The sequence below is a fragment of the Protopterus annectens genome, chromosome 1.part0, assembly GCF_019279795.1.
Source record: "Protopterus annectens isolate FY-2018-M chromosome 1.part0, PAN1.0, whole genome shotgun sequence".
In the NCBI taxonomy this organism is placed as follows: Eukaryota; Metazoa; Chordata; order Ceratodontiformes; family Protopteridae; genus Protopterus; species Protopterus annectens.
Genome location: NC_056725.1, coordinates 1,740,991,134 through 1,741,008,926, shown reverse-complemented (window position 1 = coordinate 1,741,008,926; position 17,793 = coordinate 1,740,991,134). Strand labels below are relative to the sequence as shown.

At 37.9% G+C, this 17,793-nt stretch overlaps 1 protein-coding gene across 1 annotated transcript in view; it reads left to right on the top strand.

The window, feature by feature from the left end:
- The window catches only part of ZC3H12D (zinc finger CCCH-type containing 12D), a 181,516-nt gene that overhangs the window by 115,459 nt on the left and 48,264 nt on the right, over positions 1-17,793 (top strand). Inside the window, exon 2 of the mRNA XM_044069013.1 lies at positions 9,684-9,823. Within this exon, the coding sequence (XP_043924948.1) occupies positions 9,684-9,823 (140 nt within the window). The remainder of the gene's footprint in view (positions 1-9,683; positions 9,824-17,793) is intronic.

Here is a 17,793-nt window from a genome sequence, read left to right as displayed (position 1 = left end):
AAAAGAGACGAGATTATAGATATAAACCTAAAAATATCTTTGATTATATTATTGAACTGTTTATGTCTGCATGTAAAAATGATAACATAAGGTTAGAACTGGGAAGACCTAATTTATTTCTTGATTTTGTTAACCGGGTTAATGAACTGGTGTGGTCTTAAATACCAGGCCATTTTTAGTCCTAACCCAGGCAAAATGGCTACAGCAAACATACAGCAGCATATCCTTGCACAAGAACAAATTAAATAAATTCACAGAAGTGAACTAAATAGATGTACATTTCATTTACCCTGAACCAGTATAATACATTCAACACTGTAAAATGTAAAGCAATGATATATTGCCTAATAAAACAATTATTTACAGGTTTCCAAAATGTATCAGCTCATAAAACAAGTTCTCGAGCCCCAAACAAACAGCAAAGCCTTTTATTAGTCCTCTAAGGGTATAGTATACATATAAAGTGGATTACTTACAGATGTAGCTTAAAATGGGTTCCCAAGGACAGCTGCACATTTATCTGTCTGCAAGGTGAGAGTGTAGCTGGAGACTGTCACTATTTACCTTACTTTGTGGCAAAGCAATTGAGATATTAGAAGCTACTTTGCTAAATGCTTTCACAATAGGAGGTATGGTAAATGGAGGCCTTTTTGGTTAGAACCTCTCCAGGCCTCTCAAACTGTAAGTGGAATTGCTTTTATGCAGCTCATGCCTACGCAGAGGGCACTACCTGTTTATGGTTTGAAAATGAGGTTACCAAGTTAAGAAATTTTCTCCTGCCTCCACTGTCATCCTCCTAGTTTCTGCATGGTAACACAGCAATGTTGATAATTATTGTCCAGACGTATATAGGTATGTTGTGCAGAATGGAGAGCTGTAATAAACAAAACATATTCAAATCCTGGTAGCAGCATATTTTACTTTTATTGTATGTAGTTTTGTTAACTTGAGTAGCACATTGTTTACGTGAATTGTTTACAGATTCAGCCTTGGGCAATAAGCCATCCTAAAATAACTAAATACATAAATAAACAGAATGAACATCACATTTGTGATCACAATCAAGATTTACATTTTGACAATAGTAAATTTACATAGACTAGAAAAAAAAATATATATATATATATATATATGTGAGGTATTCTGTATGACACTTTCAGTTTGTTAATTTGATTTTATTTATTTCACATTTGTTTACTAGGAATGTCTGACTGTGCCAGATGGCCCTTTTTCAGTGGAGGACCAAGGAGAAAAGCTCCATTACAAAGAAACTAAAAAGAAATACATTGAAAAATGATTACGTACCATAGAATAAAAACATTACAGTACATAGATGCAAAATACAAAATATCACTAGTTAATTAAAATTAAAATATTAATAGTTCACAATCTAAAAGTTCTGTTACAGAGAAAGAAAAAAGAAACAACTATACTAATTCACAGTTGTGTATACTGAGGCAATCTTCAGGTAAAGTGGATAAAGGAAAGAGTAAGTGAAAGTGTGGGAAACTAGAGCTGGTTAGAGAGAAGTCTGAGCTGTAGGAAGCATGAAACAAGATTTCTGTAGGAAGAGAGGAGTAGAAGAATTTAAGACTTGTATAACTGATGTTGGTACAAGAGTTGAGTGGATGACTGGAAAGGGGTGAAGTGAGTCGTCATCCTGGGAAAGAGCAGAAGCATACCCAGCTGTCGTTTAGGTAGTTTTTAAGGACTGATTTTTAAAATGTTTGTATTAGTACTGTTATGATTAATTGTGGAATGGAATTCCATATCTTGGATAATTTGTACAAGAAGAGGGATTCACCAAAGCTCTTAATGACTTTCATGACTTTTATTAATAAATTATCAGAGGATCTTAAGGTTCTATTGTTGTTGTATTGCTGTACTAAGTCTTACAGAGCTGGGTAGTGGTCTGGTTTGTAGATGATTGAGTGGGTGATAGTTGGTTTAAGTGGAGGAGGTTGGGAAGTTCAGTCCAGTTTAGTTCTTGTAGTGCAGTGCAGTGATGAGTTATATTTGGGTAGTTTAGGGTAAATCTAGCTATTTTGTTATACCAGGCCTCGAGTTTGTTTAGGTCAATTTTATTTTAGATTAGTAAAGATGGGGAGTCGTATAGAAGGGTGGAGAGGAGATGGGTTCTTGCTATGGTCTGCCTGGGGGTATTGGTGAAGAAAGATTTTGCTCTACAGAGAGTGCCAAACTTAGTATGCACTTTTTTAATGGATAAAGCCAAATGTTTATTGAGTTTTTATTGAGTTTTGATGAGTTATCAGTTGTTATCCCAAAAAGTTTTGTGTGTTCTACTGGCTCTCTTTTGGTATTGTTGGATGAAAAGCTATTGAAGGGGGGGGTGGGTTGAGTTACTTGCGATTTGCCTTTAGCAAAGATCAACAGTTTAGTTTTGTTTGGGCTGAGTATTAGCTGATGAGTTAACAAGTATATTGCTATGTCAAAGAATGATCTTTGTGTTATTTCTAGGAGTTTGGGAACAGTTTGGAAGAATTGGGGCTGTCCTGAGCATAAGGACGTAAGTAATTTCCTGTTCTTTGTGTTTGGTGAAGGTCATTGTTCTGGTCTTGGGTAATACTCGTACTTTTTTATTGTGTCTCAGACATCATAACTGTTGATTTGTTAGTATTAATAGTTAGTGTGTTTTTACATACCCAGTTTCAGACAGCAGAGAAATCATTTCATAGATGTGAGTTAAATTGATTAGGATTTTTGTGGGCTTTCAGTAGAACTATTATATAATTAGTGAACAGTATACAATCTATGTTGTGTGGGCATGATAATGTCATTAATAAAAAGTGATCAAAGTACAGAGATCCCTGTGGTACAGCTTTTGAGATGGTACAAGCATCTGAGCAGTTATTATTTATGTGATCTGTAAAGTTTCTATGATTACAGGTAGCTATCAAATCACTGTAATACTTCAGGAGCAAAGCCAATGTCTTTTATCTTGTTTATAAGCAGGCTGCGATCAGTATTTTCAAATACATGTTTAAGGTCTAAGAATTGTTCCCATCAGTTCGCCTTTTTCTATATTATGGAAGATTTGGTCAGTTAGTTTGTATAAGGCAGGGATGATACTTCATTTGGGTATGAAGTCATGTTATATGTCAGTAATTGTATCATAGTTGATAATATAGCCCAAAATCTGATCATATAGCAGTTTCTTAAGGATTTATTACACCTAGAATGATGTAGAATTGGAGAATTTTCAAGGAGTTAGAATGATGTATAGTTAGAGACAAAAGGGGAATCTGAGACTACCATAGAGGTATGGTATATTTCACAGTTGCTCAGACAGATGATTTTCTAAGTCAGAGCTAGAATTTAATGGTTTATTGCAACTTTCTCTTAATTTCTTTTTTAATGTAATAATGTTTACTTTAGTAAAGATGGACCCCCCCGCAGCATCTTATTAATGCATGCTAACCTAAACCCTGCCTCTTCTCATAACACCAACACTATACTTTACCATAGGCAAAACTCTGTCACTACAGTAATCTGCTGGTTTGTTTTTGTCTTTGGTTTAAATTCTATGCTCTATTTTTTAACTCTAGCAGGACCTTCTAACTCTGGCAGCTAGTTTTATTCCATTATTCAGTTTTAGTAATTCTTCATATTTAGCAATACTGCTCAATCTCTTAGCGCAAGAATCAGGGTCAAAGTCAAAATATAATGAGGAACAAAGGCCCAAAATTCAGGACATATTTTAAGTATTGGTCTTAATGTACTTGGAAATGTACAGGTTTTTCTTTAATGTGCATTTTCTGAAGGATATAAAGTCTGAAACTCAAATGTCTGCCATTATTTATTGACATTAAACATCAATTATTTGCCAGAAAACCACAAATTGTACAAGCAACAGACCAAAAATATAAGGCAAAAATCATGGACATTCTTTGAAATCAGGAACAGTTGAGATTTATGTCTTCAGCAATTTTTTGCAGTGTACTTTGTTTAAATTTTCAAATTAATAATTAGCTATTGCTCTCTAGATACTAGTATTTAAACATTTTTTTATTAACTTCATCTGATTTTACTTTTTTTACTTATTTGTTTGTTTATTTAGTTATATTTTTATTTTGTTACCAGGGGTAAAATGCTGATCCATGTAGACTGCTATCACATTCAGCCTAGGAAGTATATAACATGTAAACCATTAAGTACAATGGTGAGCAAGAATTATACATATAAGTAAAGAGATAAATGAATATAATAGATAAAAGTTAAAATAAATGGTTTGTGTAATAATATTAATGATTGTATAGCCTCTGATGAGATAAAGAACACATTTAAAACATTTTATTTACAGTATTTACAAATGTAGATAGAAGATGAAGTGGGCAGGAAGTCAGTTGAGAATAAGAGAGGATGAATTAGAGACAGAAGCATTAATCAATATTATTTAGTGAGAAGTGAACAATAAAGAAACACAGCAATACAAATAGATGGAGTTGTGGATTTAAGCCATACAGAATCATTATTGAAATTAGTGGAGTGAAGAGATATCAGGAGTCTTTATCATACATGACACTGCTATTAAAACATGTGCTAATGGCATCTTTTAAAATACTTTTTAGGTACATACAGAAATAAAGAACAGTATAGGTAGCTTTAAGTTTTGCAGGTAATGCTTCTCATATGTAGTGGATCAGTATAGAGAAATGATGGTCTGTATAGTGAAAAATAATTTGAAGCATCAGTAAAGAGTTCGTACAAGATGAGTAAGGTCAAGAGTTAGAGGTGAAAGTCTATTTTGTTAGCCTGCTAGCAAAAAAGAGAAATGTTTCAAGGTTTGTCAACTTGTATGCAAAAAGTAACTGTTTTGTTGGCAGCCATTTTGCTAGGGCTAGGATTGTGAAAATATATTCTCTTGCAGGTGCTCATGTGGTAAACCTGCAAATGATTTTGGTGATGATCTGCCTTGAAGACTTTTTTTTTGCTTTGTTTTATGCTGTAACTACAATGGCCAGGCTATATAGTCATATTTAAGATGAGCAAGAAGAAACTCCTTTGCTTATGATAATTCTATCCATACGGAAGAGGATGTGTGATATTTTTTAACTCCAAAAGTAATTTTTTATTTTAGATGTGGTTGTGTTGACATAGCAGTGGGTGTAAAGAGTTTGGTTTGACCATAGACCCAATTATTTGAATTTTGTGATACTCTCAATAGGCTCTTGGTTATTGCAAAGTATGTCCCACTGCTGTGGGACTAGTGATAGCTTTTGCCTCATGTCTGAAAATGTTAGCTTTGGTTTTCTTAGTAATCAGAATGAGTTTGTTTTTATATTAATCAAATGGAGTGTGGGGAACGATCTTCTTCAAGGATTTTTTTTTTTTGGTAGCGAGAGATGGACTGGCTGTATATATGACCTTGTCTTCTGTATAAAGAGATAATTGGTATTTGTGGAAGGTTTTAAGAGAGTTTGTTGATAAACATAGATAATAGTAAAGGGGTAATTCTAGCCCTTGTTTGACATCTTTGGAAAGTGCGGCAAAAAAGATATGGTGGATCCAATTTGAACTCTAAAATTCAGTTGATTAGAAAGTCTGTAAACCCTAGAAGGCTACGTATGCTTATTCCTGCTGTAGCTAAAGAGATGAGCAAGGATGGATAGCTACTAGGTAAATCACTTTGGTATGATCAATGAATACTGAAATCAGTGAAAAAGCCTCTGTCCATATTTTGAAGAATATTATTGGCAGGAGTATAAAGACCTCTTATAGAACTCTGACCTGACCAAAATCTGTGTTGATGAGTAGAAACAACTGTATACATTTTAATGCATTAAGTAAGCAGAGGCTGTTTTTTTCAATGATTCTATCTAGCATGGGCAGCATTGAGCTCACATTATTTATATTTGCTGGCTTTGAGATCTTTGGACTTGGTTTTACTATAACTGGTTTCCATTCCACTGGCATGGTATTGTTTAATGATGCAGAGATTGTAATGGTAATGGATAAAGAAGAACAATATGATATTTTCAGAGCTTGATAAACATAGGATAAAACAGGGCAATAGGTTTTCAACTTCTAGGGGAGGCATTTGAGAAGATTTATCCTGTTTTTTTCTATAATGTTAGTTTAATTGTTCCTATTATCTGTAGATGGGAAACAGTATTATTGATTTCTGGCTGTGTGCCTTACTTTGCAAAGATATTTCATTTCTTTAGTGAACTATTTTACTTGTTTTTGAGAAACCTGGAGATCAAAGGAAATTATTTGTCTTGTAGTTTTTTTAATTTGAGGGTAAGTGTTCATACTACTTTAGAGGGGGTCATCATTCATGTGGAAAGGTTGCCAGTTAGTTTTTCACAGTTCATCTTTGAAGGCTAAGATACTTTGTTGTTGTTTAGGGTAAAAGGTAATTAATGTGTGTGAGGGGTGTTGGGAGGATTACTGTCTGGATTTTTTGAGATTTTAAGAGACAGTTGTTAATGAGGAAGGGAGTGAGGACATCAATATTTGATATTTTGTTAGTCACGTTTGCTATTTGTAGCCAAGTGTTTGCCAGATTTTAAGTTTGGTCTTGTAGACTCTTTAGTTATTTGGATTATCCCAAGGTGAGTTAAGAAATGTATTTTATCTGTGTATAAGATCTGAAAACGTTAAGGTTAAAATCTCCTAAAATATTAATATTGTTAAACAGTTTTTGTGCTGTACTATTTCATTAATAAGAAGTTTGAATGTGTTTATACAAGCAAATGGAGGAGGTTGGCTACTGTTAATTACTCTGATAGAGTTTTTTTCAGTTGTAATTAAGAGTTTACCAGTTGGAGTCATGTTCATTTAGACATTTTGTTTGCTTTTTGGAGTGAGGCTTAATGTTGTCTTTGGGTACCTCAACTTACTTTATTTCCTGGCCTGGCATTAAAGTGGTAGTTGCATCCATTAAAGTGTTAGTAAAGGTTATGAGTTTCAGTTATTACTCATGATTTTGTAGCAACAACTACATGCACATTTGCTACACTGAGATGGGTGGTTAGTAGTTGTCTCATATTGCTTGTTGACTAGTTATAGAATGTAGCTTGGGTCCTGCTTCATTAGATTATTCTTGACTCTTGCAATTCTGTGATTATTTTACCCTAACATTTATTTAACATTCATATAGCACATTGATTGCAGTTATTGGTTAGTTTTTTTTAACTCAAGTAAGTTGTATGTGTGAATTGTAAACAATGCATATTTCATATGACAGGGACCCCTTACTGATCTTTAGCCTTGTCAGTGGCCTTGAATCCCAGACAGTTTCTTTTTTATAATTGATAATGGATAGGTATCTGTTTGGATTATACAGGAGTGTAATTCCCAGTAGCTGACTTTGCATCACCCCTAGGTTAACTTATTCAGATGGGGACCTCCCTATCTGTGTCAAATAGCTAGGGAGTCTTCAGTCATTCACAGGCTGCTAAAAAATTCCTGTATTTCAATGTCCCTATGCATGGCATTGTATACCACTGCCAGTCTGGTCTACCAATAACAAGCTTTGTATTATATCTTGATATGTTGTGGAAGCTTAATTTCACATTTATTAATTAGATTTAACTGAATGATAATCCCCTACCCCCAAGAGATGGCTATTCCTCCCAAGGTCTCCAGAAACATTATAAGAGATATTGTAAGATCAATGTGGCAGTGTTTATTTTACTTCTATGTTTTAAATTACCTATATCTCTTGTGGAATGTCCGTCTCATTTGAGCATGTCCTAGCACCTGGAACACACTGTAAATTCTTTAGCATTTAATGTGCTGCTTTGAATTTTAAGGTTTTCTTGCAGGTTTTCATTGACTTTCTCATTGACTCATTGTTGAGTTATCATAAAAGACTTTTACATCAGGATCGGTGTTAACTCTGTGACTCTTACCAAAGAATAATTTTTGATTTATGGAAGGATTTTAGTTTGCTCAGGGTTTTACTTTTGCTACCTGTCAAAAAGGTAATATGCTTGACTTCATCTTCCAGACAGATATGATTTTTTTGTGCTCGAGTGGTGAAATTGGGCTCATGATCTGATCATCATCATCTGATCTTCTAGACAAGTCATCCAGTGTTGAGATAGTTTTAGGAATTTATGTTACATGACCAATATTCACCTATTTCTTCTGCTTGAGCAATTCCCTTTGGAGTATAGAATATATGACCACGGATGGCAGCCTATAATCAATCCCAGGCACTATTGATTAAACAGCCTATTAACACGCATGTCCTGATTCAGTTGAATGTTTGTGTCATATGTGATCTTGAGATCCACACCATAGGAAGGTGAGGGATAGATTGGAGTGCTGATGCAGATATACAGAGCTGGCTGAGGACAAACATAGGCTTGATGAACATTACACGGCTTTGCATTTGAATATTCTCATAATTACATAAAGTTATTGTCCAGGGAGATTACTGCTGCCTGTAATTGACCAGCAAAGCTACCTTGGATAATTGACAGACTGTGCAATGTAGCAAGAAAGCCTTTTCAGCCTCCAGGTAAAGATCATTGCTCATTTTGTCTGGATAAAGTTCAACAGATTAGAACTGAAACTTTCCAGGTGACCTTAACTGGGTGAGTGCTGACATTTACGGACACTTTTGGACTAGACTTAGGCTGAGTTTCATTATGTTTTTAACTAAAAAAAAAAACTTAGACTTCTCTACCAGGATGTGACCAGCTAAATACTGACTGGACTTAGGACCAGCCAAGTCAATCTTATTGTACCTAGATATTTTGGGTCTGGTAATTTTTTTAATAAAATGTGTGTGCTCAGAAAAAACATTTGGCTGTCTCATGTTTAATGACATATAGAAAGGTTATGTGGGGAAAAATCAATTGTATTGCAAAAATTTACTAAGAGTTAACCACATGATTTTATGTAGTATATACACAGATAACTAATGAGACTTACCCAATTAATGGAGCAATGGTTCAAATGCACATTATTTATTTATTCATACCACCCATACTAGTTTGATACAGTCCATCATTTTAATGTGCATTTTTTAAAATATGTTTTATTCAATACAAAGTAATATCTTCTTCTTTGTCTGGCTTTTCCCAGTTAGGGGTCACCCCAGCGGATCACCTGTCCACTCATGATTGGCAGTGGAGTTTTACGGTGTTGTGTTGCCAGCTCAGCGCCCAACCTTCCACAGAAGGCAGACACATGCATGCACTTATGTCTAGGGCCAGTTTAGAGTGTCCAATCCACCTACAGCATGTCTTTGGGATGTAGGAGGAACCCAGAGCACCCGGAGGAAACCCATATTACCACAGGGAGGACATGCAGACTCCACACAGAAGGCACCCCAGCTGAGGATAGAACCGGAGAACCTCTTGCTGTGAGGTGACAATGCTAACTGCTGCACCACTGTGATCACCCATTGTAAGTTTCTAAAAAAATCAATTAAAGTAATGATTATGTGATATGGGCACCTTTAGAATTTTTTAGTGTGCCTTGCAAAATACTCAGACTTCTATGAGTGTATTTAGCAAATAGACAGACACCTTTGCTCAAATAAGCATATGCAAGTAGCAGTACATTGATCTCACAATTTATATACCTATTGCATTACACAGCAAAGATTAAACAATATAGTAGGAACAATGAACTACTGTATGAATTTTTTGCAATGTTTACAAAATGTCTCTGCCTATTTTTGATCATACCTACATTTTTAACAGCCATGGAAACAAAGAAAGTTTTTCCTGTCGAGGAATTGAACTGGCGGTAAAGTTTTTTGAGTCTAGAGGTCATCAGATTATCAAAGCATTTGTTCCAACTTGGAGGAAGGAGCAACCAAGACCTGACACACCAATCACAGGTACGAATCCCCTTAAGAGCAGAAGCATATAAAAATAATATGCTACTTCTTATATAGATTGCAGATATATCAAAATAAAATGGATTCATGCCTAACAGAATTACTTAGTAAAGCAATTTGAGTAAGTACTTCAATGGCTAGTAGAATATGTACAGAAGAAAATTTCTTAAAATATTTAAAATGTTTTAAATCTTTGCTGGTGAGCATTTATGGAACTCTGTTATGAAGTCTTGCATGACTGAAGGAAATGAACGGCATGTAAAGTAATTAAGACTTTCTATATTTTGTACACAATTTCCATAGTTTTCACATCTGTTTATTAAAGTAGAAATCATTTCTCCAGTGTATTCCATGACAAAATGGTCATATAGGCACTTGCCATGCCAACGGTCTGGAAATCATTAATGGAAACATCCGGGAAAGTCCCATCAGCTAAGCCTTAAAAAATCTGCATGGTAATTATTTTTGTTATAAATGGAATAAATATATTAAAGCAGCAACCAAAAGCATGCATTTCTACCATAAGGGAAATGACACCTATGCCACATAGCACTGTTTGACCATTTGTTATGCTTAGTGTTACCAGACTGTACAATGTGTATTTGTTGTGTTTATTTAATGAAAATCAGTCTATTCTCTGCAGATGGTGAGCAGGTCTTACTAGTGGACATTCTATTTCATAGGTTCATAGGTTCATAGGTTCATACTAGGCTATCTGCCCGAGGGCATTTACAAGCCTAGCCCATTTGTGGCTTGGCTTACGCCACTTTTTAGTATGGGGAAATATATTATTATTTTTGCTGTGCCTCTGAAAGAAGCAGTGACACTGGGGTATATCCCTGGGGTATATCTGCGATTCTCCCATCCATTTTGAAAGATTTTTGAACAAGAGTGCCTCAGGTGCTCTGCCTCATTTGTTACCGGACTTGTTCCCACAGCATAGAGTTCGATGAATCTATCCTCCAGCACGTTCTATTAATAAATTAAGATGTTTCTAGGGTTTCCCGTCTGTGGCTCAGGTGCTCTGTGGATCTAGATTTTTTTATTGTTCACATATCTGGTCAAATTGGCTTGTATGTGCCAGGCAATAGTGGCAAAGGTCACCTCTGAGTTACTGTGTTTACGATTGGATATAGGAGGGAGTTCTTTGCAACAGCATATTGACTGGGATTTTTCCCTTTGGTTAGGAACTTTTGTGGCCTCTTTTGCTGCAAGTGTCGGGTCAGCAAGTGTCAATGGATGGGGGCATCGAGATGGGGCATCTGATGAGTGATGAGTAGTGTGAGACTGATGGAGCCTTGGAGATAGTGACCTCCTTGATCTAGATGAGAACCTTCTGTGATAAGTCTTCCTAACTTGTTAGGTCTTCATGCTACTTGCCGGTCATGGGTGCAAGTCGACGACCTGGGTTATTAACCTGGGTCCCCAGGTCTCGATAACTTAGTCTGTGCTCAGTGGGTGTTGGTCCCATTTGGTATTTTGGGGTAACCTTTTGACTTCACTATACTGCACTAGGCTTTGGCATTGGCTTTGGCTTCCAGGCGATGGCACTAGTTATCCATTTCTGTGAGACCTTTCTGAAGGATATCTGTGTTTCATGTTGTCATTTTATCATTATGGTTTCAGTTTGTCAGTGGTTTATCATCTGTTGTCATTGTTAAATTCTGTGTTTGCTTTTGAAACGAAAAGCCCAACAAACAGCCCTGGGCAGGATGGAGCCAGATAGGCACCTGTGGTGACATGCTTGTGGCAAGTTGTCTGAGTCAGTTCTGAACCTCTGAGTTCTGGTTCTGTCATCCAGTTTTTCAGCCAAACCCATCTTGTGATGTATGGGTTAACATTTGCTGGATTGAGTTGATAGGTCTGGACCAGGGGGATCGTATGCGAAGCGGAGCCTCAGATCGGGGTAGGCTGACTGGACTGCATGTTCCAATCGGGCTAAAGGCTTTGTTTCAGAAGTTTTCAAGAAGTCAAAAGGGTTGATCTGGTGTTTTGAAATGCTGCATATTCCCAAATCAAAGTCTGCAAAGTCCTCTATGTTGGTTCGCTGGTATTCCATGATAAGCTTTGCATCCCACTCTCCATGGCTTTGCAGCAATGGGCCACAAGCCACTGGCCGGTAAAGAGGGACCACCTGTGGAGTGAAGATCCCTGTGAAGTGGGAGCATTAAGACTTTGATTGCGTCCACTCCCCTGGGCACGTTTCCAGAGGTAAGTGTGTTTAATGGTGGGTGAGAGGACTCATTCAGGTCCCATGGATTGAGTTGCAACAGCATCAGCCGGGGACACTCTGCTGTCTGGAGATTGAGAGGTTTGCATGCCTTGGGCTAGTAGTGTTTGGGGGGGAGATGTTTGGGTTTGCACTAAACTTGGGATAGATACACCCTCCTTTGGTCTGTATCATCAAGTTTGCACCGAACCTGTCAGCCAGTATCTGAGCATCATCTGTAGATTTCCCTTCTTTTATAACTGAGCAACTAGTTCTGAGCATATTTTAAGTTTTCTTTTAGTATTATAAGAAAAGAAATTTGCTTTGATTTCTTTTTGAGTCTTTTTTTTCTGTTCTGTCGATTATTTTATTGTTTAGTTTTATTTGAGCTGCTTTGCAGTAGCTTATCTTTCCTTTGTTGTCTTTACCTTTTAAGGATATTGCTCTATCCCTGTAGTAGCTTTGGTTGCTTTATTGGGAGAGTTGTTTTGGGCTTTGCCTTGCTTTTTGTACTAAAGTGCTTTGTTTTGGAAAGAGAGTGCCTTATCCATGCAGTTGCCTTATTGCTGCAGCCCGCTTTTGCTAAGTGATTTGTGGTGTGAGTGATTTTCCTTAGTCGTTCGGGCTTCAAAGGATTACTTTGGTTAGTCTTATCCTGTGTGAGGGTTATTTTTGAGAAAGTCTTTTTTTTAGGAAGTTTTTTACTGTCAGATGTTTTCACCTGAGGGGGGGGGGTCAGATGAGTTTGTGATCCAGTGAGCCATGTTTTGGGTATACTTCTCATATTGGAGGTTGGCTCCCAGTGTGTTCATTGTGCCCCATGCAATTGATTTTGAGATTCTTGTGGGGATGGTGACTAGTTGTTCCATGGCATTTTGTTCCATGTGTTTCAGGTTTATTTGGGCTAGGGTTGTTTGGGCTTGAGTTTGGTTCCCAGTCTATATTAGGGTAATTGAAGTCACCTAGTATGTGAGCCTCCTGTGGTTTTTGGTGTACATGTTATCCTCCTAAGTTTTTGAGAAGGATGCCTATGGAGGTTCCTGGGCCTGGGACAGTCTGCCTGTGCATTGCTGCGCTGGGTGGATGGTCTGTTCACGGCGGTGTCCTGCACCTGGATCTAGAGCTCAGTCTTTGGTATTGTCCGGATTTTGGGGCCGGGTGGATGAATATGAATTCCGAATATGGGCGGTTTCCTTTCTTGGTATTGTCCGATTTTTCTAGGACAGATGATATGAGGTATACTTTCCTCCTTCTCGGTGGTCTCTTCGACAGGTTTCCAGGTTGAGTGTCATACGGTGACATTAGTTTGGAATTGGCCTATTGAGGCATTAGGTTTGAAATTTGAGCATTTTGAGGATTTAGACTTTACCCTTAGCAGTTTCCTTTTTAGTGTTCTAGGGTTTAGAGCCTAGGTGGCAGGTTGCCTAAAAGGCCTGCCAGGTGTTTATCAGTGCCTTGGGTGCAGAGAGCCTTGCCAATATCCTGAACCCAGGTTCCTTTGCTCAAGGATACTGCCTGATAGGGCTGACACTGCATGTCTCCTCCATTCAATGACAGATACTGAATCCCCTAGTCTGTTACCAGTAATCATGGCCTACAGTTAAAGCTGATTGTGTTATCTCTGTGTTGTGGCATCCATGGGTACGTGCTGTTGCGCTACCTCCTCAGTAGGGAATACTGTGGCGGAAGCCACTGCTGTTGAGGAGCTCCCTCAATGTAGAGTTACATGTGCGATTAAATGAGCGGCGCCTCAGGTTACTGACTATGTGTGACAACTTGACCTGGTGGACGCCAGTGTGTTGCCCTTCCTGGTATGTAAGGTGCTAGTGTACGGATTCTAGCGCTCAGCTAAGGGGCCCAGGCGTCAGTGTGTCTGGTGGTGGTTTGGAGCTGGACGGTTGTGTCTGCTGATCAGGAGTGTTGTGTGATGTGGGCTTGCATTGTGTCATCTGTGAGGTGTGTGGACTGAGGTGTCTGTGAGGTGGTCTTGTGTGTTTATGTGTGTTCTGCTTTGATGAGGTGGTGCTTGTTTGCGTAGATTTTGATCAGAGCCTGCTGTTTAGGTTTTGTGTGATCAGACTGTCCCGAGTATGTCTGTAATGGTGCTATGTGAGACTGGTTGTAATGGTGCTATGTGAGACTAGGTCTATAGTGTGTGTGGAGTGAGGAGAGTGTTGAGAGCTCAGCCTCCAGTTTGGCGCAATTGTCAGCGCCCAAACGACTCAATAAGTTGCAGGAGAGGAGGAGAGAACTTTGAAAACTGGACAGAGGCAATTGTAACATTGCCTCAGTATTCTGTTCCCACAGTATGGCTGGAGGAGACTAGCAGGAAACAGAGCAACAGAACTTAGATGGAAAAGACATAAAAACAGCAACAAAGTGGAGGACTCAAACTAGTAGTTTAGGAGGGTGAGAACTATTTATTTTGGGAGTTTTTTTTCTTTTTAATCATTAAAATAGGAGGAACTGAGGTAGCTATAAGATAGTTTAAGGAATAAGTGCCAGTCTTTTACAGCTTACACAGAGAGTTTTTGCTCGCTGAGCTGTACTCAGGTACAATCAAGCGTATGCCTCGCAAAAATAAGTTAAATGCAGTAAAAACAGCTTCAATGAAATCACCATCACTTTCTCTTCAATGTCTTGTCATTGTAGCCTCAGCTTTACTGCAAGTCCTTTCCTAGTCACAATACTTGTTAAGTATTAACTACTTTATTTGATAAGTTGTCTTTGGCAAACATGGCTCTGCAGGAGTTGCTTTACTTATTTAGTTTATTTGTTAACCCTGTAAGCTCACTGGACAACATTTCTCATTTTCAGGGAGTGACCTGGAAGCATTGTCTAGTAAAGTGATTTGCTTTGAGGTCACACAGTAGAAAAGTTGAGGGAATCAAACACTGAACTACAGGATGCAGCTTGTTAACAAATTATAGCTTTAATCCACTGTGCTAGCTACGCCTGGGCACAGCCCTGATGTATCTATCTTTAAAATGTTGAACATCCATACTGCAAAAAGTGAGGGAGCTCCCATCCTTTTACTGGTAAACCATGACAAAGGACATTTTGACAAATTCCACACTAACCCATCTGGGCTGATGCCCACATTTTCTTCAATGTTCTGCCATTGTTCATATGCGGTGGTTCCTTCCTTCCTTGAAGAAAATTTGAGTATCAACCCAGACTGGTCAGTGTGGAATTTGTCAAAATGTGCTTTGTCTGTGCATGAGATTTCATTGCTTAATAGAGGGTTAGGGTTTATACCTTCCACAAATGCTGATTTCCTAAGACTATGCTTGAACTGAGACTTTTGTTCAGAACATTGCTCTACAAGCTATTTTTGGTAATGATAAATAGTTAGAACATAATCTGTTTAGGATGCATTGGGGTCTATATTAGAACATCGAAGTTTCAAAACTTCAAATGTTCTAATATCGAACCCTATTCAGCGAAAGCTGAAAATATTGAAGCAACAGAAAACCAATTTTTTTCCTAGGGAAAGAATTTGGTTGTCTGTCTCTGTTGCTTCGTATTTTCAGTGCTGTGGTGGAAAGGTACAGGTCGGGTTAAGGTAAGTGTGCGATTGAGTGCGGGTTAGGTTAGTTAGGGTTAGGGTGCGGGTTAGGTATGTGTGTGATTGTGTGGACGTGAGGGTTAGGGCAGGTTAGGTGAGTTAGGGTTAGGGCGCGGGTTAGGTATGTGTGTGATTGTGTGGACGTGAGGGTTAGGGCGGGTTAGGTGAGTTAGGGTTAGGTGTGGGTCAGGTAAGTGTGCGATTGTGTGGACATGAGGGTTAGGGCGGGTTAGGTGAGTTAGGGTTAGGGCGCGGGTGAGGTGAGTGTGTGATAGTGACGGACCTTAGGGTTAGGGTTTGGGTTAAGGTAAGTGGATAGTTAGTGGTGTGTGTATAGTTTAGTGTAGGGTTAGGTGTAAGATTGTAGGTGTATGTGTGTGGATTGCTGTTTGTTTGGTGTGCTTGTGTTGTGTGTATGTGTTTTGGAACAGCAAATTTTTTTCCTAGGAAAAAATTTGCTGTTCTGTATGTTCGATGTTTTCAGCTTTTGCTGAATAGGGTCCGATATTAAAACATTCAAAGTTTTGAAACTTTGATGTTCTAATATAGACCCGATGCACTGACGTAAGTGTTATTGAAACAATGAAAACTGAGATGTTTTCTAACCTTTATGAATGTGTGTGTCTAGGTATTTTAACAAAAGAGTTTTTGAGTATTTTATGGTTGAATGTCCCCTTGTACCACAGCTACATGGACTTCCCAAAATACATAAAAATCTCACCCACCCCACCTTTAGACCGATTGCATCTGGTTCAGGATGGTTAACTGAACCAACTGTCCAGTTGTATTAAGGGATACTGAACATTTCTTGGGAGATATGTTTAAAGCAGTAACAGGCCGCACTAATGCTGAATTATTTCTGGTTATGATGGATGTGGAATCTTTATTTACTTCCATTCCTAATCAGGTAGGAATTAATATGGTTATATCTTATTTAGAAAGAAATAGTCAGTTCAGTGTCCAACATATTGATTTGCTATGTTTTTTACTGGAACTGGTACTTGAACATAATGTTTTTGCATTTGAGGAAGCCACGGGCACCAGCTGTGCCAATAGTTATATGAACTTAGTGATGGAAGAGTGGGAGTACTGGAATATTGTGAATGTAGGAATGAGTACAGTGAGCTTTTACCAATGTTTCATTGATGATCTTTTTATTTTGTGGACTAAAGATGAGAATGATTTAATCCAGTTTTTGGGTAAGCTCAACAGTGGTTGTGAGTTCTTGAGGTTTACATGTAAATATTCATCCAGCAAAATTGATTTTCTTGATGATGAGATTTTACTTGATTCAATGGGTGTTATATTTACAAGGATGCATAGGAAGGAGTGTTACTGCCCGTCGTTCTTGCATAGAGCAGTATGCATCCTCACAATGTTTTTTCTAGTGTTGTTAAAAGCCAGACTTTGTGGATTGCACATTTGTCATGTGAGGAGAGAGATCTTGTTGACAGTTTGGATACGTTAAGGTAAGAGTTTTTGGGGAGTGTTACACTGAAAATGAGATACTAAAAGCCTCTATGGCCACAATCAATGACAGGTCTACAAGGGATAAATCCTATTATTCTAGATACCCCTGTGCTAAACATCCTCAGAGGAGGAGGGATGACAATTTACTTGTGGTTTTGTCATTTACTAAGGATGTTGGGGGTATTACGGAGATTATGTGACGTAACTGGCACATTCTACAAGTGGATGAGAAATGATGTGGAGTAGTGGGCACTAGACCCAGGTTTGTTTATAAGAACAAACTAACACTTAAACAGAGATTATGTTACCCCAGAGTTAGTATCCCTATGGATGTGACAGGGCTAGGCAGCAAGAAGTGTGTGAATTGTAACTTCTGTCAATACGTTGATGAGAACACATTTTTTGAGCATCCTGACACTGGACGTATTTGGCAACTTAGTACAACCACTGACTGCAGCACTCAAAATTTAGTTTACATTGCCCATTGTGCACAATGATCTAGATTTTACACTGGTAAAACAAATTGACGATTGAGAGAGCATATTAGGGATCATGTTTACTGTACTCAGAGGGGCCTGCAATATAGTGCTCTTGCTAAGTACTCTAAATGGTTAAGTGCCACTCATGTTTTTCTTTTTCGGGTTTTTCAGGTCATGCAGGATAATATTAGGTTAGGTGACATGGTTAATGACACAGAGAATGTTGAGCTCAACTGGATCTTGA